Source organism: Triplophysa rosa, linkage group LG1, assembly GCF_024868665.1.
Source record: "Triplophysa rosa linkage group LG1, Trosa_1v2, whole genome shotgun sequence".
NCBI lineage: Eukaryota > Metazoa > Chordata > Actinopteri > Cypriniformes > Nemacheilidae > Triplophysa > Triplophysa rosa.
Genome location: NC_079890.1, coordinates 45062 through 62607, shown reverse-complemented (window position 1 = coordinate 62607; position 17546 = coordinate 45062). Strand labels below are relative to the sequence as shown.

General features: G+C 38.8%; 1 protein-coding gene across 3 annotated transcripts in view; it reads left to right on the top strand.

Annotated features, from left to right (window-relative positions):
* The window catches only part of elavl2 (ELAV like neuron-specific RNA binding protein 2), a 41815-nt gene extending 24474 nt beyond the window's left edge, over nt 1-17341 (top strand). For 2 of the 3 annotated variants that reach the window (XM_057335521.1, XM_057335530.1), the window contains 2 exons: nt 8018-8243; nt 17014-17341. In XM_057335521.1, coding sequence (XP_057191504.1) covers nt 8018-8243; nt 17014-17341 — 554 coding nt within the window. Of the gene's footprint in view, nt 1-8017; nt 8244-8315; nt 8355-17010 lie in introns of all 3 variants that reach the window. The other variant, XM_057335538.1, reaches the window with a different exon arrangement.
* Nucleotides 17342-17546: the final 205 nt, after the last annotated feature.

Here is a 17546-nt window from a genome sequence, read left to right as displayed (position 1 = left end):
TTATCCACTAGTAATCACATTTATTGTAAATGCGCTGGATGGAGCTGATAAGAACTTGAGTTGTTTGTCGATGAGACTCGCACAAACCAGCTCAGAACGCCGAGAGAAACCAGCGCATTTCACTGAAGTCTACGCAAGCATTATGATCAATGCGTTTGAAACGCGTCTGCAAATACAGTTTACATTCGCGTTTCCTAACTTTGCAATGCATAACACGTGGCATTTCGAATGCTTAAATTATAACGCATATTTCCATAGGCGTAATTTGCGGGTGGACGGGTGGGTCATGTCCCCACCACTTTTTGCCAAAGTCAATTTTGTTGCTTTGTAAGCAGAGGCAATTTCTAACAACTCCGCCCATCAGTTTCAGATTGGAATAGACAAAGTGTAAGAAACGCACACGAACATCAACTTCTCCAGTGGCGTAGAGCGTAAAGCGTGTGTTACCTACTTCATGTCGTCGTGGGTTCGGGACTGCTGTCCGCTGAACTTTTTCCCTGTCACATATCAGATTGTAAAGGTATTTACTTGTAATAAACGATGAAAATATTTGAAAATGGCTGTTCAAGTCATACATGTACCAAACATTTTGCGCTTAATTGCACTTTGATGCTATATATTCGTCCTTATTGTTCTCGACATGCCGTTGCTATCGTCTATTGCAAGATTAATTAAATTACATTTTGATACTTAATAGAAAACTCAAATAAATGGAAAAAGTCACAATTTTGTAGTTTCATGAGTTCAAAACAAAATTTAGAAAGTTTGTTGTATATTTGTAGCCTATCTGTCAATGCCCGTATAATAAGTGAAAATAAGATTTTTTTAAAGATATTATTTTTCCATCTGTTTCCCCTGTATAACTTACTTGAATGTTTGTCCTTATTAGCAGGGGGTTCCCAAACCTCTCAATCCTTGACCCAGCAACAGGTAATCTGTGTCAAACACACATTTTTAACATGGGGAAAACACATTCGTTTCAGTAGTTTTTATTTTATCACAAATTAATACGTTTAATTACGTACGGCAACAGCCATCCTTACATATAATAAAGCACAACATGCTTTAAATGATCTATTAATTAAAACATGATATAGTTTAAAAACAAATGGAAGCAGATCTGATATGTGGAAATTTAGAATAGTGAGTTTAGCGGATTCGTATGGTGGCGTATTGCTGCCACGTATTTTTCCACTCAATTATGTCGTTAAAACGAGATCTGTTTAAAAAGACATATAAATATGTCATACGACATAAGAGATATGTTAAAACGAGATATAAACGAGATACGCCCACGCTCCCGTTTGCGTGTCTCTGTTCAAGAGCCAATAAAAACGGAATTCAAATGGGTAGCAGAATAATTCTTTTTGCATACAAAATGACAGACGTTACACTTTCAGATCAAGCCTACAACACGATCCTGTTGCGTTGTTTTCGCCCTCTAATGAGTCTGCACAAATTGTGTAAAAATCTATAACAAAAAACTGTAAAAATGCATCGCACGTCTTTGCGCACATGTTCTATAGATCTAAGGTTACTAGTGGTTGCGTGGTTACCTTTTCCTACGACTCCTATGACGTAATCACGTTCTATGCACTATGACCCTAAGGTTTGTCGCATGTGGTGACATCACAAGCCGTGACATTGGATCTCCGTTTGCGGTATGCTTTACGTTCTACTCGTCGTTGTGTCTCTTTATCATTACAGTCCGTTGCTTGATCATTTCTTTCACACATGCACATTTACGAACGCAAGTGCAAACACACACACTTGGATGCGTAACGTTATGACTGCACAGAAAAAGAAGTATACAAGGTTTTGGAGCTACTACTCGCGTCCGACGAAGATGAACTTTCCGACTGCTCATCTGCTCCAGTTTCAATCAATTTCCATTCATGTGCGAGGCCTGCCAAGTGCCCCTCTGTGTTATTATGGACAGGAACTGCCACAAGTCTTATCACAGCTAGGCTGTGTATATGTAGCGGTGTCTTTCAGTATGTTTAGGTTTGTTTTGGGTTATTTATGGTTTATTTATTTATCTTTTTGACCGCACAAATTCAAATGCACTCCATTTATGTGTGAAACATGTCAAGAGCCCCTGTGTGTTATTCTGGTCAGGAACTGTCACCAGTGTCATCACAGCCTTTTTGCATCTATAGTTCTGATAAAGTACAGATATTAGGGTAATTTATTATTTTACATGGTCTGTTTTAGCTGTTCAATCAACATTGCTCTCAAAAGCAGTATTTTATCTGTTTTACTTCACAACGCACTGTTTACAAAAATTATTATATCTCACAAACTATTTTATGTAAACAGTCCAAATAAATTGTATGTGATTTTGAAGTGTTTGATGCAAGTTTTTACATTCACAAGTTTGAGGTTGATATTTGTGATAAATCTGTATTTAGTCAAATATATTGGGTAAAAAAAACAATTTTCCTTTTTTGGGGGGGTTTATTGCACTTTTGACCTGTTTACCTAGTTACTATGGATCAATTACATACATAGCCTTCAAATTGGGGGTGTAAGGATTGTATTGATGTATGGCATGTGAAAATACTCAAAAGCATAACAGCACAGCATGTAAAAATACTAAAATGTACTCTAGCGGAATTGTTCAATGGCAGGTCATAAAGGGTTAAAGCAGTGGTTTTCAACCTTTTTGGGGCCAGCGCCCCCATCCATTTTCCAGGTCCCTTACCGCCCCCCACAAAAATAATGGGCTAAATGTCTTCATAATAATAATAATACATTATTTGTTATTAAAATATAATTTAAAACGCATGTAACTGAATTGGGATAATCGGTAATCTCAATAAATGTATATTTGTTTTGTCTCGTGAAATACCAATAAAAATGAATAAAAAGCATATCACTGAAAGTCAAATAACAGATTTGATTGGCCAGTTGGAATATTACCATACTTTCCCAAGGAGTAAAAACGATGTGAAGTAGAATGTTTGAGCTTAGTTTCAATACTCTCCTAAATGCATAATAAAAACCTAAAAAGCTGCTTATATTCACCTCACTTAGGTGTGTAATTGTGTGAAGTTTATAGGCCTAAATGTGTGTGCTTCCGTCAGAGGTATAATACAAGGTTTGTCATTAATCATTTGTGTTAATAATTAGGCAAATGAAAACAATACAATCTTCTTACAAGAATAAACATTTATTACAATGTAGAAATTACTGGGTGCATTTATTTTTCATTGTCTTGAAATAGTCCAAGCAGTGTACATTTTGGACTCGGATATGACGATTAGATACGTAGAGAATTAATATCCTACCCAAAGATGATTACAGTATATTAGACTGAGTTTATGCCTATATAAACATTTCTACATCATAAATAGTTAAATGTAATTCATTTTAAATGCTGTCATTAGAGTGGAAGTGAATATAATTTATTGAAAATATTTTCCAAGGCTTACAAATGAGTATTTAATGCAAAATGCTGTTCATGCAAACTCAACTGTCATATAATGTGCAATGAAAGGTACAGATGTTACCCACAGCAAATGGAGAAATTAGTAGGTAGCCTATTTGTTTCACATTTTAACACTCTCACTATTAAGTTATCTCTCCCTACAGTCAGCTGAGGTCAAGGTAACATGACAGAGGCGCAGATCCCGGATTTGATATGATACTACATCAGTGTATTTTGGTGTGTTTGCCGCACATCTATTGGCATGTGTTGATTCAAAAAATGATTCAAAAGCTTATGGAGCAGTTTGATCTTCAATTTCTCTCGCGTTGAATGCCGATCGGTCTGCGCAACTCAAGATGTCAAATGCACATTTTCTGTTCACGGATGACTATGTTAGTGGTAAAGTTTTATAACACATTACTTTTAAAAACTTGCTTGCATTGCTCTGGGGAAATGAAGCCTTCCAACATCCTAAATGAAGTTGTCGAACACCCAGCAGAAACAAATCTGCGCAATGCTTGTCCAAGCACATACATTACTAGCAGCACATTTATCAACCTCTCTAACCTGAATGTAGCCTATACAGGACGAACTGCCTACAGGAATAGAGAATGCCATTTTGTGTTCGCACTCGCTGTAATCACTGTTTGGATTTCAGAACGTTTCAGAACAGCTAATAGTTGCCTTTGTGTTCTACCAAAAAATAAATATTACCCATTTCATTTCTTCGACTCTCCATGGCCTTTTAGTGGACTGTTTGAAGTGTTTTTTCACACGCGATGTGGTGAGGACTCGGCTGTCGCATTTTCTTGTAACAGATGAGGATCTTCTCTTTAGTGTGCTCATGGTAATACATATGTGCATGTGAAGCGGTGAAAGACTTTTAAAAACGAATGAATGTCGTCTGTTACATATTGGGTAAATGTTAACTGAACAAATCTGAAAAAAGCTCTGTGGAAATGATTAGTCTCTGTGAGTGATTGCAATTTGAGCATAGTGAGTAAATGCATACTGTAGATAAAAAGTACTTTGTCAGCAGGCAGACAAAAGTCATATTAATAAATTTGGCATAACATGCCAGTTGAGAAATGCAATGATGTACACTGTTTTGTTTGTTACTTTCCTGGCAATATATTTTTCCAACTAACATTATTCAGTGATTTAATATTATCCAGCAAATTGTTCTTTACTCTTTTTATCCTATTAACGAGCACATAAACAGTGTTGGTCTAATTCACGGTTTGGCAACTTTTTTGACATGGCGTGCCTTTTACATTTTATCCAGACTGCCAAAAAAGGTAACGGTTAATGCTAGCGCTTTAGCGGAATGCTGGAAAGGAGTCCAGATGCTAGTTTTTAATGGATATCAATGTGTTAGCCGTTACGGTTTCTTCAACTGGAAGTATTACAGACCCTTCCATCTCCGTATAATAAGAGTATCTCTGGAGAAGCAGCACATGGTTACAGAGAAAAGAGGCTGTGCACGCGCTGTGTGAGAAATCTCTGCTCTTTAAGATGTGTATGGTGATTTTACATTTATGCATTTAGCAGACGCTTTCATCCATTCAAGATATATTTTTTGTTTGTATCTTGTGTTCCCTGGAAATTGAACCCACAACCTTTTGCGCTGCTAACGCAATGCTCTACCATTGGGCCACAGGAACACGACGATGTGTCTTTGTTATACAACAGAACTGACAACAGAAAATATGTTCATGACAACGGCTTTATTCGGCAGTTAGCTGTTTGTAATGTTCAGAGAGCAGAATCGAAACGGGTCTGAGTTCCAACTTTTGCTGCCTTCACGGGCTCTCTGAAATTCGATAATTCCCACCTCAGCCCGGAAATAATTTATGAAACTGTGCTCTTTTATTAATAAAAGATACTTGTAATTTTGAATGCTACTAAATCATTAGTAACATTAATATGAATAAATATTGTAATGTTAATAAATCCAGACATTACTTCTGTGTTTGTGCTGGGAAATATCACACTTCCTTGGTGTATTGAACGCTAGGGCTGTCACGATTATTAAATAATCATCTCATCACGATTGTTTGACCTCATCGCGATGGTTTCAGATCATCACAATTATTGCACATCTCTATAGAAGACACTAGGGGGAGCTGTAGCGTATCTGCATATTGCATATTTTAGTGTATATATTGTTACTAAAGCATGGTAATACTTGTCAAATGTACCACCACAACACAATCACTTTAAAAAAAACTAAAACATATACAAATTACCTGCAGTACAATTTAATATTATTTAAGCAAATCTCAGTGTGAAAACCAGTCTACCAAAATTTCATTAACACACAAGTAAAATTTTATTGTAGTCTTGCAAGTGAGAAAAAAAACAGACTAGAAGCTTTTCTAAGGGTGCGTTTACACTTGGCATTAACATGCGATCTCTGTGATCAGAACAAGCAGATCGGATCTTCAGACAATCAGGACACAGCGCGTTTACACTTGTCAACAAGTGGCTTCCACATCTGGATAACTGATCGGATCTCTATAGTTTCCCGCCCATTATTTTAATAAGCCTGCAATTTAAAAATAACCCAGGTGCGGGGAGATTTCACAAAACACGTATAACGGGGAGGATGAGCATGTTACAGATTTGATACGCAGCCATGTTGAACTCGAGGCAGCGGTGGGAAGTAAACCGCGGTTAAAACAATTAATGATCTTATATGTGAAAGTATAAGCAGAGGACGTTTGTAAAATGACATGAGCTTTTGTACTTGAGCTGTGGCGTGTTTCACTAGCGCGCGCACACACACACAGACTCTAAAAACACCGTTAAACACATCATTTGTTTATTCATGTCACAGACACATAAAATAATCACATAAGTAGGCCGAAGTTCATATGATCAAAAGCGACCACTTACATCGTTCTCGTGTATTTGGGTTGGTTCGGCTGAAAGTGACAGCGCGTCGTTTCTTTGGTCTGCGCCCTAAATAGCGTGTTTACTGACATCAGCTATTAGCAACACCATACAATCTTGTTTCTGTGTGTAAATGATATATACGGTGTGTTCAGAGCTCCGTTTCAAGTTGCCCGTCTGCCGCTTAATCTGTCTTCTGGGGACGGTACTTTCGAGTCAGATCCGTGGGCGTGGCTTGTTGGTTTTGACTAAATCTTTGGTGTTTCAAGTCTTACGAAACCTTTACCCTAACCCTAACCTTACTCTAACCATCTAAACTACCTATGATTGTTAAAATTGATGAAAAAACACTTTAGGGTGATGACGTCAGACTCGACTGTAGGTTAAAGTATCCATGATAATTTCGTGGGAAAATGAACGACTGTGCAACGTTCGGGAGCAAGAGTAAACTTTCCGCTGCATTTGTCAGCTGCTCCGCAGTCTGAGAAGCTTCGGACAGACGAGAGAATAATGATAGCGGTGGGGTTTTCTGTGAAATTGTCCCGGTAAATGTAGATAAACTGTCTGGATTGTGTTTACATTACACTGAGATCCGATCACAATGCGTCCTCGACTACCTCTGGATCAGGACACGCTGATCGGATGACATTCCGATCAGAAGCGCGTTTACACTTGTCTTTTCAATGTGTATATGGACAACATCCAGATACAGGTCGCATGTTAATGCCAAGTGTAAACGCACCCTTAGACTGCTAGCATTTTAATGGTGGCTTCAATTCACTCCTGATCAATTTACTTAATTTACAAGTATTTGGTGGTTGTATTATTGACAGGTAAAAGCCTAAACCTTAAATATATGATGACCCAATTTTTTCCGATGTATTTCCAAGAAAAAAACATAGTCTTGCATTCAGAACAATATGGTCGTTTCAATCGCTGAATCAAAAATGTATGAGAATTAAATGTCAAAGCTCAAAAACAGACAATTAATCGTCATAATCGCCAAAGCCCTAAAACAGACAATTAATCGTCATAATCGCAATGATTTATTAGACAATTAATCGTCAATCAAATTTCATAATCGTGACAGCCCTATTGAACGCAGTATTAAAACTACTTTGACATCAGGAATATGTTAATTAGCGTGTTAATAAACACTGTATAACATTGATAAGTGCTTGTCAGCAAGATTGAGCTTCTGTTGTCCCAATCTAATGAGCTCGGTGTCTGGTGAACTGACTACATTCAGGATGGGTGTTGCTGATATGACATTAAAGATGAAATAAAGACATTTAGGATGCGTACACACCGCCCCAAATAACAAACTGAAGGTACATGAACACTTGATTTGCATGTGGATGTTCTGTTATATTGCTTTGCATGTTTGTGGACTTTACAGTGTGTTCTGGTTGCTTGTTAATAATTGTGAGAATTTTAAAAGACCTAAAACGGACAATTAGTCACCATAATCATAATTATTTATTAGGCGATTAATCATCAGCAAGATTTTACAATTGTGACTAGTTGTTTGTTTGAAACACTTTCACTCCATACTAATGCTCAATAGAGGTTGAATTGAATCAAACAGAACTCTCACTGTTGTTTGTTTGATAACTTGACTAGTTGTAATGGGTGTTCAGAGGTGTTGGGTTTATATGCATATGATGTCTTTCCTCGTGTTAACGTGTTAAGGTGTGTCCAGAGGTGTTGGGTTCATCCGTTTTGATCGGCGTGTTGAAGCTGAGGAGGCCATTAAAGGTCAAAATGGGCAGAAGCCGCCGGGCGCTACAGAACCCATCACAGTGAAGTTTGCCAACAACCCCAGTCAGAAGAGCAGTCAGGCGTTACTCTCTCACCTGTATCAGTCCCCTGGCCGGCGATACCCAGGACCTCTGGCACAGCAAGCACAGAGATTCAGGTAGCACTCGCTCACTGCTCTTCTGATCACTTTGATTTCAATTTGAATTTGAGAATGTGATGTGTGTTTCAGGCTGGACAATCTGCTCAATATGGCGTATGGAGTCAAGAGGTACGTTGATGTATGTTTGTGGGGAAGCTATTAAAGCAATGCCTTACTGTGACCAGGGATTGGAGTTTTCTGTGTAAATACGGAGTCAAAAAAGGGAAGAACAGCATGCAGGAGACGAAGTGACAATAGAATAAAATGTGTTTTTTATGTTTATTATGGAGAGAAAATCATAGTTGCGTTTTGATGCTCAATCTAACTGCGTCTATTCCATTACTAATAAATTATATGTAAGGGATAATCCACAGCTAGCCGTGTGTTAAAGGGTTTTAATGCACGACGCGAATCCTTTAACACACGGCTAGCTGTGGATTATCCCGCTTATACCATGGTCATTTGCCAAGTTAAAGCTGTTGTTGATGTTTACAGTGAAATTTTACATCAAACAGGTGAAAATGATGGCTATTTTGAAGGGTTTTAATGAACACATTCCAGCCAATCAGAATACAGTATTCAAACAGACCATGGTATAAAGAGAAATAGTCAAGGATAATAAGGATAAGGAAATAAGAAATTAAATGCAACACAAAATATAAGTCTTTTCTCTCACATCAGAATGTCTTCATCTTTAGAAAATGCCCAAAGAAATGCAGATCCTACGATCCATCATAGCCTTCACTGTATAAATTAAATATAGCTTAAAGCTTATTGTTCTATAGGTTATTCAGTCAGGAGCAGTGCTTGTGTTTTGTCTTTTGTTGTTTGATGAGCAGTAAAAACGGAAATATTTATTATGGTGCTGGCCCTTTAAGAGCAAGCGCACAGATCTAACACATGCATTTTGTTTTCTAACTGTTTGTGACTACTTTTACAAGGGTACTTGCTAATATGGGCATTTTGGAGTAAATTTGTGTCGATATGCAAGTTCAAAAGTAAGATGGTAGATATATATGTATTTTTTTGTGAATAACAGAAAACAGCATATAAATACAGAAAAGCCTTCATATGTTACTCAATTCTACAACATTATTAACGGAAATTTAGATAGATTTACCAACGTGATATAGAGCCTATTTGCAAAGTAACTTTCAAAGTCCACTTGTGGTTTAATAAAAAAACCTAAAAAAGTTACATTTGCCCAGCTTGCATTAGAAGTAGACTTTGAATTTGAGCTTGTGTGTACAGAATATGAGCCGTCCGTGACGCGGTGATTTCTCGTCTACCGTGTGACTCCGTCACTTTACATGGCTCTTGGCCATAGTTAATCTAGTGTGTCTAGTAGCCTTTGTGTGTCTGGTAACCACGATACTTTAAGCAGGTACACCGTTGGTGTGCAACTTCATTGCTAGTAGGGATGCACGATAAAGATTGGCCGATAAATGGTCATTTTTAATGCTATTGGAAATAAAATCAGGCCGATAAATTATGAATCATTTCCTCTGGTTGAAGCACTTCAGGTGCATGCTCGGGGCTGTACAGTGCATATATACAGACATGTATGTCCGCACATGCTACGAAAAAATAAGTCTGCATAATTTGAACCAGATAATAAAATAATTAACTTGTAGTAAATTTATAAACTGTTGTAAACACTATAGTAAGGTTCAAATATACTAAAGTATACTATAGTAAATATTGTAGTACACAAGAATTTTACTTCCGTTTAATGTAGTAAATACTAGGGTTGTATTCAAAATATCGATATGGCGATACATCGTCATGAGCTCCTGACGATGCGCACATCGATACATCTGCCTCCGTATCGATTCTGCAGCACTTTTGAAATTAGCCAATTATTACGCAAAAATATTGTGTAACAATTATCAGTGGTATAAGGATCTGATCGGAGTTAATCCGTGATCTGTACAGATCGCCCCTCATGATTCTATAGTCATGTGACCCGCTTTTGATCATGAAGAGCGCACGCTCTCGCCTTCTCTCTGCATCCGTGAGCGCAGTAAACATGAAAGCGCATTAAATGGTTGCGTTTAAGGCGAAGTGTAAAGTGAGTGTCGTGTCGGCGCTAATTCAACACACACATGACTCAGCACTGCTTCTGCATCATCCGCTATAAAACTATTGCACGTGTTTAAAATCAATGAAACTCCCGCCGCTGGAGGGATGCAGTGACGCGCCGCTCGCTCATCATACATGACAAGACGTGGAAGAGCGACAGTAAATGTGCGCGTAATAGAAAGTGAAGAGCAAAGACCTGCTTAAATCTTACAGCACCCATACATTAATAATATTATATCTAGAAATCTGACATCTAGAAAGAAATATGTCATCTATTTCAATTCAACACTTTCTTATTTAATTAAATCTATTTACTCTGACTGCAAGTCAATGCATATATTTATATTTATTCGTTAGACATATAGTCTATTTGTAAAACACATGCACACATATGATGTAGCCTAGAAACCCTGTTTTAGAAACAAGAGTCTCAGTATAAGGGCTTGATCTTTTGCAACTTTATACGCATTCTCAAAGCTACCTTATGCATTCATGTGTCAGATTAACTGATAAGTAGTTATGAATGGCAATTTTCTGCAAGTATATTTTGCTGTAAATCTGTCGTATGATAAATGTAATAAAAAATTAACCTGTATCGGGATACGTATCGCATCGTGGCCTTGTATCGGGATGAGTGTCGTATCGTAAAGTTGTTGGCGATACACAGCCCTAGTAAATACCAGGGGTGGCACTAGGGGTGGGCTAAGGTAGCTGAAGCCCCGAAAGTTTTCATTAAAGCCCCCGATGTTTTATTACCATGCTGTGTACAAATCACTTGGGGCCGTTTACATTTTGCATGTTGCGCATCTACCCATGGGCAAATGTGAGTGGGTCCTTCGTAAAAAAATGTTGTGTGACAAGTAGTACTGATGCTACATATGAGTGCAAGATCAAATCCACCTTTTGCCAAACTACATTCACATCACATATCAGATCATAAATAGGCATTTATTTTCAACAAAATGAAGGAAATATTTGAAAATGGCTAACAGGTGTTAGGGTTATGGCTAGTAGGGAGGTCTTTATTGTCCAAATTAGTTGTCATCTATTTAATAATTTTAATACATATAATCATTTTCACTCTTATTATTATCCTATAATGTACAAAATTACTTGTTTACCTTGCGGTGTCGAAAAGGAATGAAGTTTAATTTATATGGACTCTGAATGAGCTTGTCAATATCGATCTAATTGAGGTGGCCAAAAAAATGAAAGGCGGCGGGATTTGTTAAGTACAGAAGCCGAGGTTAAGGTCCGCTTTAACTGTGAAAGAGGCAGAGCGATGCAAGTAGTGCTGCAGCTGTCGATTCTTTTACTAATCGAGTATTCTACTGATTTTCCATCGATTAATCGGGTATTCGGATAAGTACTTTTTATTTATTAAAAAGCAATACTAAATATACAAGAGAAAATAAGACGGGTCTCTTAAAATGAGTAAAACAACTAATTTGTTTCCTTTTTAGAACAATTAAAGTTTTTATTGCTGAAATTGCATACATTAATATCTGTGAAAACTAAACCCATTTAGTACATTCTAGGAGTGTAACGGTTCTCGGTAAAAAATGTACCGCACAGTTCTCCACCAACGGTTCGGCGCGTTGGACCGCGGCTCATCTTAAATCTGACGACGCATTTATAATATGGTTCGTTAGAAATTATAATGCGTAAAACAGACTGACAAAGTTCAGCTAATGTATGTTTGTTGATGGATACACATTTAATACCTACAACAAATCAAATAACGTAGACAAATTTCAATAGGATTGACGTATGCTGTAATATGAGCAGTCATTTCTGCTTTCATCACCCGGGTGTTGTGAGCGCGCGAGTGCAGGTGAGACCTGAACAGCACATGTTGCTGTTTAAACTAAACTCATTCAAGCCTAGACAATTTAAACATTTAAGTGCAAAATGATGCAGAAGAAAACTCGCTTGCGCGCTGTGAGAAGATCTGAAGCGCGCAAAAGGAAAGTCTCAGACATGGCGCAAATATAGAGTTGTCTTTGAAGCGCTTAAAGCGACAACGAGCAACTTTGTGACCTTAAAATAATGTCTCTAAAATTATTTTAGTGGTAGGTCAACTTTTAACTGGACGAATTTTACTGCCGTTGCTACCTAAGCAGCCTCCTATCGGCTGAAATTGCACTTGTAACTTTAGTGTTCGGGCCGGTACAAGCCCCGCCTATCCCCTGCTTTACGACATACGTCACGTTTTACTCGTAGTCTGGGAGAAGTTGGCCAACAGCAAAGCTAACAGTAAGACGAAACGAACCAAAACATCACCATGGCAGAGCCAGCCAAAAAACCAAAGCGGGTTTTGTCGGAGGAAGCAAAGAAAAGAAAGCGTGAGAGTGATCGGACACGAGGCCGGTCACGAATCAATATCGGACGGGCTTACACTCGGTGGCGCGAGCAGCAAGAGGCAACGGGTTGCAAAACGGATGCAGACCTAGCGGTCCGGCTCCTGGATTTGTAAGTGTTATTTGTACCTTTTTTGTTACTGACCTGTACTTTTGAACGTATTTGTTATTAGTCTGTGTCATTGGCACACCACCGGTTCACACTAGCTGAGAGATAATATATGGTTGCCGGTGTTGATAGCTAGCATGTTGTCGTGTCGTGCTTGTAAATGAAGACTAAAAAAGCACAATAAACGTGTTGTGGTAAAAAGCAGCAGATTTTTTAGTTCAGACCAGTAAACCGCGTAAATGTTGAACAGTTAAGTCGTTGAGTAGGCTAATGTTGTCGTTATATATATATATACATGCTATGCGCTGTTTTCATAGCATATCTAGGTCCACCGGGTCCGTCGGCTTTGTAAACAAACTCGCGCGTATTGAACTGCCAGCGGGAAATCTTTGCGACAGTTTTTACAACACTGTAAACAGACAATTCCGCTTATCAACAACGTGGGGCAACAGTGAGCAGAAGTTGCTCGTTGTCGCTTTAAACAGACAGATTCACACACGAAGTAGGTCAACATGCCCCTCTTGTCCAGTATCTTAACAAACATAGTAGTTATGTCTTAAGTGAACGGACGAAACAGACGAAAAACAGTATCAGTGTACTGGATAGGTTTCATTCCTCCTAAAGCGACAGCAGCATATTCCTGCTGTCTGTTCAAAGTCAAGGAAATCACTCAATGCTTGTGACTCAATAGCTTCTGTAACTTCAATTATGATTCATCTTTATTTCATTTCTACATATGCAATGTTATGATTTATTTGATTATTTTCTACCTTAAAAGGTATATATACAGTATCTTATTTAATTTTCTGCTTTGCTCTGTTGTTTTAATGGTGCTGTTACTTGTAGCTTGATTATTTGTTCTTAATTTTATTTGTCAGTAGTCCCTTTTCCCTGAACAGCACAAACCGAACCGAACCCGTGACCCTAAAACCGTGACACAAAACGAACCGTGAGTAATTTGAACCGTTACACCCCTAGTACATTCCATTGCCATATTAAATTCAAAATGCAATATAATACAAATATATAAATAAGAAACATGAATATTTTCGCTGTATATAAAACATGTGAATAATCATTCGAAGTGTACTGTATATGTAAATATACCAGTTTAACAACAATACAATTAAGTTGTTGCGGGAAAACTAATAAATCATATTGGTCAGACATCCTTCTCCCATCCACCATGTTTAAAGTTTTGAGAGTTGTAAATTATGTAAGCTGAATTTTTGGTCTTCATGTTTAAAAAAAAAACATTTTTGTTAACAAAACGTGTCTACTTTACTTTGAATGCATAAGTACATTTAGGCCTGGTTTCATAGACAAGGCTTAGCCTAAGTCAGGACTATGCCTTAGTTAATTTAGGCTATTTAAGTCGCTTTTATTAAAATGCCTTGGTAAAAAACATTACTGATGTGCATCTTGAGACAAAACAATGGCACTGATATATTTTAAGATATGTCAGGGCAAGTTATTTTCAGTCGAGACCGCTCAAAATTCATTTTAGTCTGGAACTCAGTACTTAAAGCGGCAACAAGTAACTTTTTGACCTTAAAATAATGTCTCTAAAATTATTTTAGTGGTAGGACAACTTTTAACTGGACGAATTTTACTGCCGTTGCTACCTAAGCAGCCTCCTATCGGCTGAAATTGCACTTGTAACTTTGGTGTTCGGGCCGGTACAAGCCCCGCCTATCACCTGCTTTACGGCATACGTCACGCGTCACGTTTTAGTCGTAGCCTGTGAGAAGTTGGCCAACAGCAGAGCTAACAGTAAGACGAAACTATCCAAGCCATGGTGATCTTTTGGATAGTTTTACAACACTGTAAGTGTTGTTTTTATAACAGTTTTTACAACACTGTAAACAGACAATTCCGCTTATCAACCACGTGGGGCAACAGTAAGCAAAAGTTACTCGTTGCCGCTTTAAGTATTCAAGTAAAGTACTTTTTGATATTAAATGTACTTAAGTACAATATTTAGCTGATACTCGGAGACTTTTACTCAAGTCTTATTCTAAAAGGTGACTTTTACCAAAGTAGTTTTCTAGCAAGATATTTGTACTTTTACTCAAGTATTGATTTGAGGTAATCAAATCAGGATACATCACTGATGTGTAAATTATAGGAACAAGAGCATATTGTTTGAAGCGGATTGCTGTCTGAATGTGTTCGGTTTTGAGACCTGTCAGACTGGTTATAGCGGGGTATTATATATGTAATGATTATATAAATCTGAGCAAGCTGACAAAATACAGTATCTCACAGAAGTGAGTACACCCCTCACATTTTAGTAAATATTTTATTATATCTTCATGTGACAACACTGAAGAAATGACACTTTGCTACAATGTAAAGTAGTGAGTGTACAGCTTGTAAAACAGTGTACATTTGCTGTCCCCTCAAAATAACTCCACACACAACCATTAATGTCTAAACCGCTGGCAACAAAAGTGAGTACACCCCTAAGTGAAAATGTCCAAATTGGGCCCAAAGGGTCAATATTTTGTGTGGCCACCATTATTTTCCAGCATTGCCGTAACCCTCTTGGGTATGGAGTTCACCAGAGCTTCACAGGTTGCGACTGGAGTCCTCTTACACTCCTCCATGATGACATCACAGAGCTGGTGGATGTTAGAGACCTTGTGCTCCTCCACGACGACATCACGGAGCTGGCGGATGTTAGAGACCTTGCGCTCCTCCACCTTCTGTTTGAGGATGCCCCACAGATGCTCAATAGGGTTTAGGTCTGGAGACATGCTTGGCCAGTCAATCACCTTTACCCTCAGCTTCTTTTGGGGTCGTTATCATGTTGGAATACTGCCCTGCAGCCCAGTCTCTGAAGGGAGATCATGCTCTGCTTCAGTATGTCACAGTACATGTTGGCATTCATGGTTCCCTCAATGAACTGTAGCTCCCCAGTGCCGGCAGCACTCATGCAGCCCCAGACCATGACACTCCCACCACCATGCTTGACTGTAGGCAAGACACACTTGTCTTTGTACTCTTCACCTGGTTGCCGCCACACACGCTTGACACCATCTGAACCAAATAAGTTGATCTTGGTCTCTGCAGACCACAGGACATGGTTCCAGTAACCCATGTCCTTAGTCTGCTTGTCTTCAGCAAGCTGTTTGCGGGCTTACTTGTGCATCATCTTTAGAAGAGGCTTCCTTCTGGGACGACAACCATGCAGACCAATTTGATGCAGTGTGCGGCGTATGGTCTGAGCACTGACAGGTTGACCCCCCACCCCTTCAACCTCTGCAGCAATGCTGGCAGCACTCATACGTCTATTTCCCAAAGACAACCTATGGATATGACGCTGAGCACGTGCACTCAACTTCTTTGGTCGACCATGGCAAGGCCTGTTCTGAGTGGAACCTGTCCTGTTAAACCGCTGTATGGTCTTGGGCACCGTGCTGCTAATTTTCACTATTTTTAAGGGCCAATTAGCCACTAAGATAATAGCAAAGTATTTATTTTTTGCATATTAAGTTTACATCAGTGCTTGCAATTATCTATTTTGAGTTTAATATGCAGTTATTTGTTCGTCTTTCTAAAGTAAAATGCGCGTCTTGCCTCTCCGCCTTTCACCTTAACCACTCCTCAAGACCCAGCTGGCTTGCTTTGGCCTAAGGCTTTCGTCGAGCAAAAAACCCTGGCCGTTGGCCCCCGGGTAAGCCCCGGCGAGACACAATCAAGCCCCGTAAGTGACTGTGGAAACGCAACTGGCCCTGGCACGCACTAGCATGCCCGCTTCTGGCTCGATAGTGGAAAGTTGGCTAATTATCTCCTTTGGCAAAGAGGCAACAACACAAAGACATCTTAGTTCTGTGTCAGCCAACGTAGGCTTTGAAAGACGGGAAAGAGGTGGAGTGAGCCGTTGGTTGCAGTTTGCAACCTCACTGCTAGATGACACTAAATGTCATACACCGGATCTTTAAACTGCTGTAAACTCTTGTGATAAAACTAAAATGGGTCATTATATCATCATAAGTTCACAGTTCACAATTGCTTGTGTGGCCAAATGAAAACAGTTACTTAAAAAGAGTTGTTCTCGGAGATAAAAAAAACAATCCTAGCATGTTTCTAACCCAGTGGAACAGGAGTGAACGGTGTCATTTCTTTAGAGAAGTGGAGTGGAAATCTCCTGTCATAACTGTGGAAACACCTAACTGGAAATCTTTCTGTCATCGCTTTTACTGACATTGTGTTTTGTTTGTTTCGGCAGTAGATTCTCACCAGTGAACATTGACGGGGTCACCAGCCTGGCGGGCATGAATCTTCCAGGTCATGCTGGTGCGGGTTGGTGTATTTTTGTGTATAATCTGGCTCCAGATGCGGATGAGAGCGTTCTCTGGCAGATGTTCGGTCCATTCGGTGCCGTGACTAACGTAAAGGTCATACGAGACTTCAACACCAACAAATGCAAAGGCTTCGGCTTTGTCACCATGACAAACTACGACGAAGCTGCTGTAGCCATTGCCAGTCTGAACGGATATCGACTCGGCGACAGAGTTCTACAGGTCTCTTTCAAAACTAACAAAACACACAAAGCTTGAACGAGTGAACACACACAACTTTAAACGTCACAAATAAAATAAGCAATGTTTAGCGTTTTTTGTTTTTAAGCTTTAAGTTTGTTTTAAAAGCATTAGTTTAAAGATCAGTATGAGACAGTGTGTGTTTTGGTTTTCAGTTGCCTTTTTATTTATTGTATTTCATTATACATCTCTTAGTTGTTAGTAGGTTTTTTTTGTAATTGCT